This window comes from Schistosoma haematobium, chromosome 4 (assembly GCF_000699445.3).
Source record: "Schistosoma haematobium chromosome 4, whole genome shotgun sequence".
Taxonomy (NCBI): domain Eukaryota; kingdom Metazoa; phylum Platyhelminthes; class Trematoda; order Strigeidida; family Schistosomatidae; genus Schistosoma; species Schistosoma haematobium.
Window position 1 is genome coordinate 21076246 of NC_067199.1, and position 15581 is coordinate 21091826.

Here is a 15581-nt window from a genome sequence, read left to right on the forward strand (position 1 = left end):
CGTTTTAAACAAGTGGTGTAATAGAAACAGTACGATGAGAATTGATTAGTTTAGTCAATAGTTAATTATGTCAGATACATAAAAGTCATGAATTTCAATGAAGAATAAGTTCTTTATCTCTTTTTACATAGTTAATAGTAGGTAAAACTGAAGTTAGATTTTCCCTAGAAGGCTGATGTGACGCTTGGTTTCCTAGGGAGAATAACGGGAATGATCCTGTTACATATAAACAATTGTCACGCACCTATAAAATAGATATTTAGACAAGATGACTTATCTTTCATCCGTTCAACTAAGTCAAATAAAGAACACGTTAACAACCTGCCTAACACATAAATATCATGACAATTAGGAAAAATCTAAAGAAGATATGGTTTCTTCGTGTTTATTAACCAGTTACAGCTTACTACGGTTGAAAATACCCATCAAGAACAAACTGAAATCTTTAATAAACGAACACTACTTGAATTGTTTGCCGCTATCCTAGTAAGTCTATCAAATCTTTAGTACTAATTTAGTAATTTTAAAAAATCCGTGCAACCGGTACCTATCTTTTGATTTTAATATATTCCGATAAATTTAACACGTCGAAATGCTGAACATTCTGTAACCTAAGAGATTAGGTGTAAATATAGATCAAGAGTAATAATCTTGTCACACATTACCCATAACGAAGAGAACACAGTGAGGGCATCTCTTCTCCGCAGAGAACATTTGTTAACTCACTATAACCTCTATATCCTTCAAAAAACACTACAACAATGAGAATTCTTTACCTAAAGCCTGGTAATAGAAATAAGTTGAAACTAGTAATAAATGATTTACGTACCAAACAAAAAAGTTCCCTATTTTCACGTAAACCAGAAAACCTTGTCGAAGACATATGCCTAGAAGATATATCCGAGATAAACTATATATCCCAACATACATCATTAATTGCAATCAAATATTAACATTATGTTACTGTTTCTTTGTGCTTTCAATAAAACCAAATCACACCCTTAAGTTGACAGTATGTTACTATCGACTTTTAGCTGGATAAAATCCTGACGATTACATTTTCAGCCTAAGCTCAGATCAGAATATTTTGATTGGTCTAATTTTCAGTCAATCGATGCTAGAAGCGGGACTGACAACATACTAAAAGTCTCACTTGCAGGATCTATAAAAAACCCTGTATTTTTACTACTGCATTTCTTGTTGTCCCGGTTATCTAAAATATATCTTGTTTTCCTTTAATCATTGTTCTAATTTCGGACAATCGATAAGGAATACTAGACAAATCAGAATTAACATTAACAATACCTAATTTTTATTGTCTTAAGTTTAGTATTATTCAATACTTTTTTGTTAGTGTCGGTATTTTCATTTCATTGCTTTTCAGTTTAATTTCTTTCACTGTGTTAGTTTGAAATGTGGCAATTTGGAAGGATACATATTCATACAGAATTCTATATTGTTAACGATTGCCTATTTTTGTATTCATAGTATATGACTGAATGTACAATTTATTACCATTTTAATGGATGTATGTACATGTATATTTCGTTTTAACAAATGAAACAGATAAATAAAATTCAACTTGAATATTGATCCCCATGAATTCTAATTTGCTTCCATTTCTGAATAATTCCTCGTGCGTAACTTATGATTGTTTTATAAGATAAAACTTTTATTAACATGACTTCACTAAAGCTCTTAGATCACAAACAGAAAACACTATTCAACTGTGGTATTCGAATACAGTTTGAACATTAAACTTAAATGAACAATGAATACTCATTTACAATCAAATAATAATTTATTCTGCTTATAAACGGTACATAATGATGGAATAATGGAATTCGGCACTATTTTTATTACCCCTTGCAGTTATATAGGTTGTTGAAGCCGATTAGCTTATCTGGACACTCATCGATGACACGGTACAACTACCGGGGATCAATAGCTGCTTTTGTCTTGATCTTGCTTTTTCTTATTTCCAATTCAGTGATTGCAGACCATTTATGAACCACATAGCAATGATTAACCATACCTTTCCAGGTTAGTAATTTCTTTATGCGTTGTTCATACGGTCATTTTACTTAAATGACTATCTGCGTCGTTTTTATTGTTGTTTTTCACGATCGTCAAGACTCCAGGGTCTTCTGTTTGTTTATATTCCGTCGTTTTCTCTTCAAATTCATTGAATTTTTGTGGATAGTATGTCTTATCAGTCATCCTTGTGTTTTATACTCTTTTAGACAGTCTTTTATTGGACATGCATATATGTCTGTTTTCATGTTTTCTATTTCTCTATTCCCGTGATCATTTCTGTAGTGACGATGCATCTTTTTACTGGTAGCAAACATTCAATTGCAGTTTTCGTTTAGACATTTGATTATCAGCTCTCGTTTTTCAATTATGATGGGTTTATAATTATCAATTTTATCTAGTCTTATTTTGGTTTTTATTAACTTATATCACACTCGAATTAGCTGAATAATCCAACTCAGTACGCAAGTATACATCGATCCGCTCAGCTTTTTTAAGTGAAATTTACTCAACTGAAGATTAAAGGAAATTGAAATATGTGACACAAACTTCGAACAATTTTGAACTAACTGAATCACAGCACGTTAAAGTCGATCAATCACTACACATTGCCTAATAATCTACTTAGTAAAAAATTATAGCCATCAATAATTAAATAATATACGCTTGACATACAATATGTTTAACAATAATCGAAAACGGCAGGTTCTGCTGGATTTAGAATTGACAAAGAAAAACTAAGCCAAATATGACATCTAGAGGGACGTATAATTAGAGTTTACTAATATGATAAAATGTCTATCGAAATTTTGCAAGCATAGATCACATTTATTTTGAAAGTAACCAGTAACTCTAACCTACTACGAGATTAGAAATTATATCAGGTTTCTGTGAAAGTGAGAGTCTGGATCCTCAGCCCCAGTAAGGTTGAGTTCAATTTCGGGTGTACAATGTTAGAAAGTTAGAAAAACCAATCACTAATGTGAAGCGTTTATTACAATTAACACAGAGCTAATCGAATTGGATTCATTTGTTAGTCGTCCTAATCTCTAATCCACAACACAAAACTAACTTCAGGTGACATTTGTTGCTACAACACAAGTGTATATGACCTGATAACATAGTAACTAACTAAATAAATGATTGACTCATTTACCAGAAGAAAAATCAATAATAAGTCACCTAAGAGAATCATGATTATAACTAACAGATTATTAAAAGCAAACAATTTACCGTACTTATTATCGTGACAATAATAGTAATAATAAACCATGTGATACTAACTATTCTCTACATAATCATTGGTCACTCATCAGCACATCACATTGAAAGTCAAAGTCATACATTATATAGCATAAAAATTATTGTCTTTTAAAAAAGTCACTGAATTTAACCTGACGCTCATTTAAACAGTATGAATACGAAACATAACTATTCACTTACACCTACTGAGAATATTTATCAAATGTGAATAAGGAATAAGGTATGTGATACATTATGTCAATATAGTATTTATGAATATATTTAGAGGATTTATGAGTCTACATACAGATTTTATGTTCATTCATTTTGTAACAGACATAGACTAATAGAACTGAGAAATTAGAATCAGGTAAAGATAAAAAACATCGATTATCTATAACACTAAATATATAGCTATCTTGTTTGCTTATTTGTTAATCACTAATATTCCTGTTAAAATCATTTATTCATACATAATTAATGATTAATTGCCACATCAAAAATTAACTACTAAATTAACTCAATAATAATCAAGCATAGAAAGATTCATTCATTCAGATTTGAATTACATTACTTGTGCAAGCATTAATTATGCTAACCAGATGCCCGAAACCAGTAAGAAGGTGAAAACCGGTTTGAATTAGTGAATAACTATCAAACTCAGTCAAATGTATTGGAGGATAAAATAGCACTACTAGTTAATTATCAGAGAAATATTTCTGAATGAGGTTCCTATTGTCGGGTCTACATCACACGATTGATTAATCAATAGGTCAAATGCATTCTCTAGAACTAATAATAAAAAGTCACTTGTTCACTATGTATTTGTTGTAAAATTTACAAGTTAAAAGATTAATTGTGAGAGAAAACTAAATACATGTTCTGTATATTCCACGAAAAGAAGGAAATATTTGTTCAATATTACTTAGTGTATGACGCCTAATTAACCTATCGTGAAGGCTGTTTTTCAAATTAAGTAGAAATTTGGGTGAAACTCTACTTTATGGACGACCTTTGAACGTATTTTTAAGTGACCTTGAGAACATTAGCCAGTCAGAGGAGAGCTAGTATAAAGTAAAAATATATTATAAAAAACTGATGAATTACAATGGATATTCTTCTTTAACATGATTTAAGAACTTGTTGAGGTTTGATAAAGGTTCAGACGTTTTGAAATCATAGTGCATGAGGTATAAGAAGTCGTCCGTATGGCTCCATAATAATCGTCCTCTGGAGCCGTGGTAGGGTCTTAAAAAATACTTCAGCCTAGACCACATGCCCTCAATGTTGTTTGTATGGACCCCCGTCGTTGGATCAACAAAATGACGTTTGTGCACCACAACATGATGCACAAAACCTAGTCTCGAGAGGCATCTATACGCTTTCCAATCACCGGTATAGATCGTCGTGCCAGGCTGAACGTACTCCCTGATGATTGGTATGATTGTCGTTACCTGACGGTTTCTTACTCTTTGAAAATGTCCTTTTTGAGTTGAACGATCGTAAAACCCAAGTACCTGTCAAGTATATTCACGGAAGTGCTACTTACCCAATCTTCCTTGATAAAACGTCCTTTATTGTACTTTCGCTTTCTAACTACCGCCTCATCTATTTCCACTATCTTTCCAACTCCTCCAAATGATTCATGTACTCGTGTCATTTTCATTGCGCATACATCACGACAATATTTATACCACTGAAGGGCGGAAGTTTCCGTAACATCTACAAAAGCCGCAGCTAATGTTACTGGAGACTTTATGATCCAATTTGCAACGATTATCATGATTTGTTATAGCCTTAGCCGTGACCAGGCAAAAAAAGTGCCAGTTCGAGCAGATTTTTTTGTCCAACATATAGTACAACGAAATACAATGTCACCGCGGTAGTCTGCACATCGTGCTGCGGTCATTTGATTGCCGCAGTCACAGACACAGGAACTTCTTAATAGTCCCATCTGCTGTAGTCTCTCAACGATCACCTCTTCTCTAAAATCTGCTGTAAAACGATCGAATGTGAGCATCTAGCATTGAACTTAGCGCCGTGACCTTGAAACTCCTTAAACGCTTCTGATTGGCTCGTCCATGAATTAGAGTCCTACCGAAATTTTTAATTCAGTAACTTAATAGTTCAATAATTTATTGATTTATACAAAGCATAAATGCGCCAATTCGAATTTAGATCTTGATAAAGTTAACAAAACTAATCATAACAAACCAATGAATTAAAACAATATGACTCAGTGTATTCAATTACTAGAGTGTTTGTGTTCAAATTATCAGACCGATTAACGAATTGTGACAGTTTCTTTGCGTGATTAAATAAGACTGCAAAAAAATATCTGATCGTTTTTGTATACTCCTTTTGTGATACTAATCAGCTGTTTAAAGTGAAAAAGCAGAGTTCGACTTTGCATTACAATGAGTGAAAATTGAATATCCCACCTCGACTGCATTTATAGGTAAAAAAAATATGATGATAAGACCTCATTATAAGCTGAATAGTTAACCTTCAAATAATCTCTATTAGAAGACAAAAACACTTAAATAAAACAAAATTTTCCCTTAAAGAGAAACGCAATGAATTTTTCAACTTACCAATAACACTTTGTAATGCCTTGGATATTTTGAAACATTAGCATTGGTAATATTTGCATTTTCCATTCATTCACGAATGATTTGAAAAGAACCAACGAAAGTCGATAAAAAACAAAAGATGAAAAAAATTATTATTACGGTAATTATAACGGAAAATTACACGTGAGGACTTACTAAAATACATCAATAATAGTAACTTGATAAATTCATGATCTAAATAGTATGTAGGCAACACGTTAAAAGGAATTTTTACTCGAAAATCCAATTGACTAAGTAAGTAACGCTTCTTTGTTTTAAAGGAATGAATATTTGAGAGAGGTTGAACCTATAGAACTATGGTAGGGGGAATTAATTTTGTATATTTTTTTATGTAATTACTAAATATCTGGTTTATAACTTTACATTGTTTTAATTATGAACTTTTATTTACCTCGTTAATTATTGATGTAGGTTTTACTGTTTCAGGATTGTCGTTAGTTAACTAATCGAACACTGCATCTGGATCCCCTCTAGGGTTACTCACAGTAACTGTGGATTAGTGGCTAATGCATTCGAATTTCAGCCACTACATCTTAGGTTGGAACTTTGCCTAACAGCTAGAGCATGGTACATACCCAAGCACCTGACGGATGAGTTAATTATTACTATTAATAATGTTAGGCCCCATCCCAAACCCAAGTAAACGCGGAGGGTCTAATATAAAGTTGGAAACTGCAGGTACAAACAAGCGAATAACAAAGAGCAATAAAGTTGGTCAGTGGAACAAGTACAATACCCGGGAACTATGACAGAAAGGGCTGTAAGAGAATGGAATATGAAAAACCATATGATACAATTAAGTCTGTAGGGAAATATAGTGAACCTGAACGATCAGTGAGGAATAAGGAAGGGAAACCAATCACTGAGGATGAGAAGGAAAAAACAAGTGGGTAGAAAACTTGATTATGGGAATTTATTTATTTATTTGAACACATAAAAATTGGTACAAGAGGGGCACCAGATATATATGCGCCACACAGAACAATGAGAATGAGAAGAGGAAAAGAAGGTAAGGTGCATATAAGAAAAAAAAACAATAACGACCACAGATTAGTGTGTGGTAGTGTAATACTAATAGGAAGAATAATGGGGGAAACGTAAAGGTACAAGCAGAAGAATTCTTCCAGTTAAGGAATTTACAACCACATTTTATGAAGAAAGTAAAAGAAGGTTACAGCAGAATCGCTACTGGCTTCTATTCTGAGCCATATCTGATAACGTCTCTAGCCACTGTGTAGCACCATCTCTCGAACCCCAGCCAGTGGGTCGTGAAGGACCAACACAAGCCAACCCTTTGCAGCTTTCTTTCATACCACGACACCATGTCATATACTGACCACCTCTCTGTTTTTACGACCAGTCGCAGCGTCGGCAAATAATGCACGACGTGGAATTCTCTGGGACGACATTCGGAGAACATGTCCAAGCCACCGAAGTCGGTGTTTCAAGATGGTGACACCAATTGAATTATCATCTCTGTGCCCGAACACACGATGCCGAACCGTTGCATTACTAACATAGTGTTGCCACTGGATGTCAACAATCCTTCGGAGACAACGATGATCGAACACAGAAAGTCGTTCAACGTCCTCAACTCGGAGAGGCCAGGTTTCACAAGCATAGAACAAAACTGCTCTCACCGACGCGTTGTAGATCCGAATCAGGGTCTTTCCAGTCTTGTAAAAGTACTTTGCACTTCGAAAGTGCAAAGCTCATACCGTACCTACGGACACTGATTGCCAACTGATTAAGTGCGGATTGCATGGCTTGGGCATTATCGCACAGTAAGACAATATCATCCGCATACTCAAGATCGAGAAATTTTCTCCAGGCAACAGATCCACACCGCCATTACTTAAATCCATCAGAGCTGTTTTCAGAATGTCATGGATGGCAAAGTTGAAGAGGAATGGTGAGATTGGGTAACCCTACCTAACCCCACTGCTCGAATGGAACAATGGGGAAAGGTGGTTGTATGCCCTCACTCTGCATGAGGTGTTTGTATATAGGGCTTTTAGGATGTTAATAAACTTCTCAGACACACCATATTTCGATGGACAATCCCAGAGAACATTCCTGTCCAACGAATCGAAGGCAGCCCTGATGTCATGAAACACTACGACTGCTGGCCTGTGATAAGTATGAGAAAGCATTTGACAACATGGATAGAGACCTTGTGGGATCTCCCTAAACATCACAGAGTACCTAAAATGACCCCCTGAACCTATGCCTACTAAGGATTTAAGTTCAATATTTGTAGAGGTGATTCAGTCAACTCGCCTAATGGGAACGACTCCAAGTAACTGGTCGATCTCATAAACAACTGATTTCAAGCTTGTTTCGTTTGTTGAAATTACTGTTGTTAAACCACCTTGTACAAATTGTTGCTCTTATATTTAGAAATAAAAGAATTATCGATCGTTAAATAAATAAAACGAAAACCAGAGTTTAGAACATTGAAATTATGCAGAGAAAGTAAAAAATTAAAAACGCCTATTAATTGAGAGAATTCGTTAGACAAATTACTGGACAATCAAAATAATTAAATATAGAATTAATTATTAAAATGAATGCATATAAACATAACAAGGAATAATCAGTTACAATAACAACAAAAACTGTCATGAAAAAGTTCACACTAAACACTGTTTTATTCAAAGTTGTAAACTCACTTCACATATCTCTTCAGGAGATGGGACTGATTGGGGAACTATGCAATAATAAGTGGTAAATAATTGAATTATTAAAAATTCGGTCGAAATATTAAAAATTGTTTGTAATCTCTATTTACTTAACCCAATGAAATCTAGTGTAATATAATCAACTACATGTACATGTTTCAAAATGTGGGGGGTAGGAATACTATCCAACAAGAGAAGCTAAAAATTAATTGGAACAGAAGTCGAATCTTTTTACGCAATAGTTGAAGCCAAAAATTGGTCAAACTGTTGAGCAGTAACTTTATCAATATGATCGATACTTTGACATCACCAAGTTTTAATTATTAGTTAAGTAAACTTTTTATCGCGAGACCAAAACAACATGAGAAAATTTCGTATCTCTCAACGACAGTTTCAAATCTTTGTCTTTTTAGATTATAACATGAGTATAGTTGCTGCTTCAAGCAAAAGAATTTTACTAAGCAATTATGTTATTTTACAGTATTAATTTTAAAAGCAATAATTCGGTGGTTGTCATTTTAAGGTCAGTGGTTAGAATTATCCACTAGTTCGCGATATTTTACATGTTTAGTCATTGAACATGTGTTGAATTTGAGAAGAGAATTGTAGAACTAAATAGATAAAATAAGGCAAAACTTAAGTAGATCAGTCTATGAAGTCAGTGACTGTTGAACTGAATCGTGTAAGTAGGTGCACACTATCTGGTTTAGGTTCACCCGAAAGCGTAACCAGTGGTTAGATAACTTGGATGACGTACCTCAAAATCGTTTGCCATAGGTCATGCTCACTCACTCTTTATTTTCCTTTAGATACAAATTTTCAAAATCATCCTAAACAGTGTTTCACACTATTATTCTATATTTTCTTCTCGGATCATATCCTTTATTATTAGGGATGGTGGGAGAGTCCTAACGGTACAAGTGCATCTGTTTTTTGTCTTCCCTCAAATTCTGAGATTCTAACTTCTTCATAACTTTTTTTGTTTTTACTTTGTTCATTTATATCTGCTCTTCTAGTCGTATCTTTGATGCCCAATCTTTCCCATTACTACTGATACTGCTACTACCTCCACTATCCTGGGATTTGGCCTGACGTCTCTGGACTACTGAGGCATGGCAACTTGAACAGATATACATACGTACAGATTCTACGTTGTGATTGACTGACTAGCTGGGAGAATTCTAGTTGCATATATTTCCATGGACTGATCAATGGTTTTTTTATATATGAATAATACTATACATATCTTTAGAGCTAAAAAATCCCTTGTTGTTTGATCTTGGTAACTACGTCATCTGATTAATCCTTCATGAATAAAGTCATTTATCACTAACTAGCAATCAGGTATTATTAATATCATGGTGCAACTGTGAATCGACAGTCGTTCATCCCAGATTAATACCAACTCACACCAGCAAACGAACTAGCATGATTCAGTAAGAGCTGGTAAAAATCGATAAAAATGATAGAAACTTCATTTGGTTTAAAGGTGAAGGCTGTTTATTCATTTTTATTCATCAATGTTTGTGAAAAGGATGATTTCGTGAAACTCAAAAAGATTAGTAAATCTAAAAGTCGAAGGCAAACGGAATGCTTGTAACGGGTTCGACGGAATTGTAGACAACGAACATCAACTGTATGGCACTACTTAGATGGTAACTCGCAGCAGACTGTTACACAAACATATGGTCCCGAATAATTATATCAAGTACTCAACTACATGACCGAGGAGAAATGTTGATGATTTAACGGCTTAAATTCATCTTTCCATAAATATCTAACCAGCTAATATTCCAGTTTTATATTACTTTTACGTTTGCGTTTTGTTGACCTGAGGATTTGACATGGAAAAAGCTTCAGAAGATGCATCATTTTATCTGCCCATTAATGAAGCTTAAAACTTGCAATTAATTTCGATGTTATTTTTATCTTGGAACATCGATTACCTGGAGTTGAAAGCAGTTCACCATTACAATGAGGAACATTTCCCTTTTGGACGTCTTTAGGCACGTCCTGTCCGTTCACCACCACAGGCGACGCTTCAGACGACAGGGGACTCAGGGATTGCCTGACTTCAGTAGAGTTATTAGACTTGGGGAGAGGTTTGGGTAGCGGTTGAGGGTTCTGTAAAGATTTCTTTGGTAGTTTCTCAGGATTGGAGTCAACTGATAAGTTTGTTGGTTGATTTATGTTATCGTTTGGGCGATCTCCTTGGGCGGATGATTTAGTAACAGACTTAAGTTGATTTTTAGCTGGAAGACCTATACCACCACTTCCAAATGGATTTGACATTTCATCAATTTCATCCCAATTAATTTTGTAAGCGCCTACACCACTAACTGGTCGATCGTCCATTGTTTACAAGAACCTATAGAAATGAACTAAATGGATCAGACAGCTGCAAATTTATTTTTAATAACCTGTAAAATAATAGCATTGACGGTATCAAAGGCGAGGATATTATAAAAATGGCAATCTTTTAGATACGATACAACAATAAAATGATCCAATTCAGTAACAAGGTAGTAGTTCTTATGCTTTCTATAAGAAAATTAGTGATATTCGGCTACCCGAAGTTCAGTATTACCCAGAAAATAAAATGCAGCTATAGAAAGTGAATATGAGTTACAAAACATGTCTAATTTACAAGTACAAGGTGCAGTCGTCGGAGTAATAACTACGTTCTATTTTAGTACCAGTATAAATATACAACGAGATGTTAACGACTGACAACCTTATGATTTCTTGAAAATTTAATTTTCGTTGGCTTGATAATACGAAATTACTTGAGGTCAATTGAAAGGGTTATCTGCAAACACTGACGTGCTACTGAACCCCTTTGGCTTTAACATAAACAGTCAGTCATAAGCAACGTAAAACCTGGCATGTGCACATTTATTCAAGTTATTACATCTAATCAGCACAGTGAGATAAGATTGTCAGACCAAATCCTAAAGTAGGAGGAGTAACAGTAACAGTAATAGAAGCGATTATGAATCGAGGACACAACGGACTGGTAAGATAGGGACATTCTTAATGTAATTTCGAAATTTGAGGTCTAAAGAAAGGCAGTGTGAATGCACTTAACCCGTTACCAAAGATTTTGAGCCGTCACCCAAAGTCTTTAAGGATTGTTTACGATGATCGTGTGGGCACTAACCTAGAAGAAAAAATTTCCCATGAATGCATTTTCAAGTGCTCAATTGCCGTGTAGTAGAAAATCTACCAGACAGTCACATCCAAGATATAAATCCAAGTATACTATAGAAATTAACTACTATCATACGATAGAAATGTGATTACAGTTTATAGGCAAAACCTAAATACATGAAATAGATAACAAAGATTTGTATAGACTTTTTAGAACTACGTATAAAAAACTAGATCCAAATTTATAATGATCATGTAAAGTTTCTGATTTTCTAGCCTCAAACTGTCTCTGCTGGTTTTATCATAGGCCAAAAGGCCTTTTCGGTTTTTAGTCTGCACCCAACTTTCCTAGATAATCTCCACACATAAAGACATGACATAATGATAATGAAGTGAACTGGCTTTGTTCAGCCTCATCATGCATAACGACAAAGCACAAATGTATATAAACATCACAGAACCAAACAAGCCTTTGTCAGCTAATGCACAGTGAAGAAAACACTTTTTTTAAAAAACCAGGAAATAATTGGTTCGATTATTTTTAACAGTGGGCAGGGAAACCAAAACTTGAGGATATATTTTAGCACACTGTTTTTTTTTAATTAATCCATGGTACCAGCTTAAACTAAGCATATAAACAAACAAGACAATTTTCGGCAACCCATATTATCGATTTTAAGTGGCGGAGAAAGTAATTTTCGTTTGGCTTTAGTCGATGGTCACCTGTGGATAGCTTTTTTAGATAATTGGATAAAGAGTATTGGACACCATGTATTTTGTAGTCTCTGCCCAGCCACACACTACATACAGCTTACAGATGTGACTCAATATAACTTGGACCTTAACCACTGGGTTATAAGTTTGGACCCAATACTACGTCACAACCGGGTGGGAACATCGACAGCGGATATCTCCAACAGTGTATGGAAAACATTATTTGCTATGTATCACGTTAATAACTAAGATAGAGTTAAAAATCATGTTCTACTGAAAAATATCAACTGTGGACTATGAAGTAAAAAGAATGCATTTATTTATGCGAACTGACGATAGTTGCGGTCTAATTTCTCGTCTGAACCTTTCTCTCTACGAGATTTTTATGATACAAATGCCATCATTAAGCTGCATCCGATGTAAGTGAGTAACAGCATAGTACGTGAGTCTCTAAACAGAATAATACAGGTGAAAATCACATACAAATACGACTGTACAGTATCAGGAATTGACATCATTGGAAAGTAAATTTTCCTCGCCAGAACGTTCCCATTTATCTCCATGTGGCCAGATAAATTCTTAATTACCTCGACAAAACTGGAAGTCGTTCGGAAAATTAACCGGTGACTGTAGTCTGTATTAGATACTGAACAACTCTAGATAGAGATAGTTCACCAATCACAGAATCATGTACAACACTAACAAATGACTGACGGAATTGACCAACTAGTATATAAATTCCAAAGCCATTGCCTTATGAAGTATGGGTCAAGAGGTAAAACGCAACGCACAAACTAGCCTTTCCTAAATACAGTAGCAGAAAATTCTATTCTAACTGATCAAAACGTAATAGATCGTATAAACATAAAATAAAACTGGCAGAGATATGACTTTAACCGTCTAACTTCAAAGAATCTACGAAAAAGAACAACGTTAGAAACACCTCGAAAATACATCAACTAAAGGTTATCAAACGTTTGCAAAATAAACCAATAACAAACCTGCATAAAATAAATGACGATATCCAGAAAAATTTCGGGGCTATTTTGCTCAGAAAACCAGGACCAGTGAACTTTCCAATTCCGGAGTACAAATAAGGAATATTAACTTGTCAATATTCTTTAATACCAATAAGGGTATGCCCCATACAGACTAATTAAAGCTGGACATCAATAACTTGCTTGGAGTGACCTTCAATTCCAAAACCCGCCGTGTAGCAAACAACCAAAGTTGAAGTTATAATTCTGAAACCATTAGAATCCAACAGCTTTTTGGAGGATGGCAGTAGAAACGCCTACTTTATCAATTTCTCGATAGTCTTTTTTATCAAAATAATCTTTTCTTAAAAGGAGCGACTATGGTTATAGAGCAAAAATTTTCTAGGTTTTCGAGTTGACAGAGAACCAGATAGACCATATTTGCATCAACAAAAAATTCCGAAGGACAATGGAAGATGTGAGAACCAGGAGAGGAGCTGACGTAGCTTCAGATCACCACCTAGTTGTAGCCAATTTGAAACTGAAGCTAAAAAAGAACTGGACAAGTGGACAAACAGCAATACAAAGGTTCAATACAGCCTTCCTTCGAGATACTGACAAACTCAATGAATTCAAGATAGCTCTCAACAACAGATTCCAAGCCTTTCAAGATCTACTGAAAGAAGAAGAAACTACTATGGAGGACAACTGGAAAGGCATCAAAGAACCATTGACTTCAACGTGTCAAGAGGTTCTGGGCCTAAAGAAACACCATCATAAGGAATGGATCTCTATAGAAACACTGGACAAGATCAAAGAAAGGAAGAACAAGAAGACAGCAATTAACAACAGCCGAACACGAGCAGAGAAAGTCCAAGCACAAGCTGAATACATAGAAGCAAACAAGCAACTGAAGAGGAGCATTAGAGCCGACAGGAAGAAATACGTGGAAGAATTAGCAACGACGGCAGAAAAAGCTGCTAGAGAAGGAAATATGAAACAGCTCTACGATACAACGAAGAAACTATCAGGGAAATACAGTAAACCAGAGAGGCCGGTCAAAGACAAAGAAGGCAAGCCAATCACTGAAATTCAACAACAGCGAAACAGATGGGTTGAATACTTCGAGGAACTCCTGAATAGGCCGGCTCCAATGAATCCACCGAACATCGAAGCAGCACACACAGATCTTCCTATAGATGTCAACCCACCAACGACGGAAGAAATTAGAATGGCCGTCAGACAAATCAAGAACGGGAAAGCAGCAGGACCCGACAACATACCAGCTGAAGCACTGAAATCAGACGTCGAAGTAACCACAAGCATGCTTTACCCTCTATTCAAAAAGATTTGGGAGGAGGAACAAGTGCCAATGGACTGGAAAGAAGGACACCTCATCAAGATTCCAAAGAAAGGAGATCTGAGCAAATGTGAAAACTACAGAGGCATTACACTACTGTCAATACCAGGGAAAGTCCTCAACAGATTGTTGCTGAACCGGATGAAGGATGCAGTAGACGCCCAACTTCGAGATCAACAAGCTGGATTCCGTAAGGATCAGTCGTGCACAGACCAAATTGCAACACTACGGATCATCGTCGAACAATCAGTTGAGTGGAACTCATCACTATACATCAACTTCATTGATTATGAAAAGGCATTCGACAGTGTAGATAGGAAGACATTATGGAAACTTCTTCGACACTACGGAGTTCCTGAGAAGATTGTCAATATTATCCGGAATTCATACGACGGACTACAGTGCAAAGTAGTGCATGGAGGACAGCTGACAGATACATTCCAAGTAAGGACCAGAGTCAGACAAGGATGTCTACTCTCTCCCTCTTTCTTCTGGTGGTCGACTGGATTATGAAGACCTCGACATCTGAAGGAAAACACGGAATACAATGGACAGCTCAGAACCAATTAGACGATCTGGACTTCGCAGATGACCTAGCCCTCCTATCACGTACACGTGAACAGATTCAGATAAAGACAGCCAATGAAGCAGCAGTCTCTGCATCAGTAGGCCTCAGTATACACAAAGGGAAAACCAAGGTCCTCAAATTCAAAGCGGAGAACAGCAATCCAATCACCCTTGATGGCGAAACTCTGGAAGATGTAGAATCCTTCACATATCTGGGAAGCAT

At 35.5% G+C, this 15581-nt stretch overlaps 1 protein-coding gene across 1 annotated transcript in view; it reads right to left on the minus strand.

Annotated features, from left to right (window-relative positions):
- TACC2 (Transforming acidic coiled-coil-containing protein 2) overlaps nucleotides 1–13680 on the minus strand; it is a 38321-nt gene extending 24641 nt beyond the window's left edge. Inside the window, exons 1-4 of the mRNA XM_051215947.1 lie at nucleotides 13456–13680; nucleotides 10537–10958; nucleotides 8582–8619; nucleotides 5871–5889 (exon numbers count right to left, since the gene is read on the minus strand). Coding sequence (XP_051066488.1) covers nucleotides 5871–5889; nucleotides 8582–8619; nucleotides 10537–10945 — 466 coding nt within the window. The 5' untranslated portion in view covers nucleotides 10946–10958; nucleotides 13456–13680. The remainder of the gene's footprint in view (nucleotides 1–5870; nucleotides 5890–8581; nucleotides 8620–10536; nucleotides 10959–13455) is intronic.
- Nucleotides 13681–15581: the final 1901 nt, after the last annotated feature.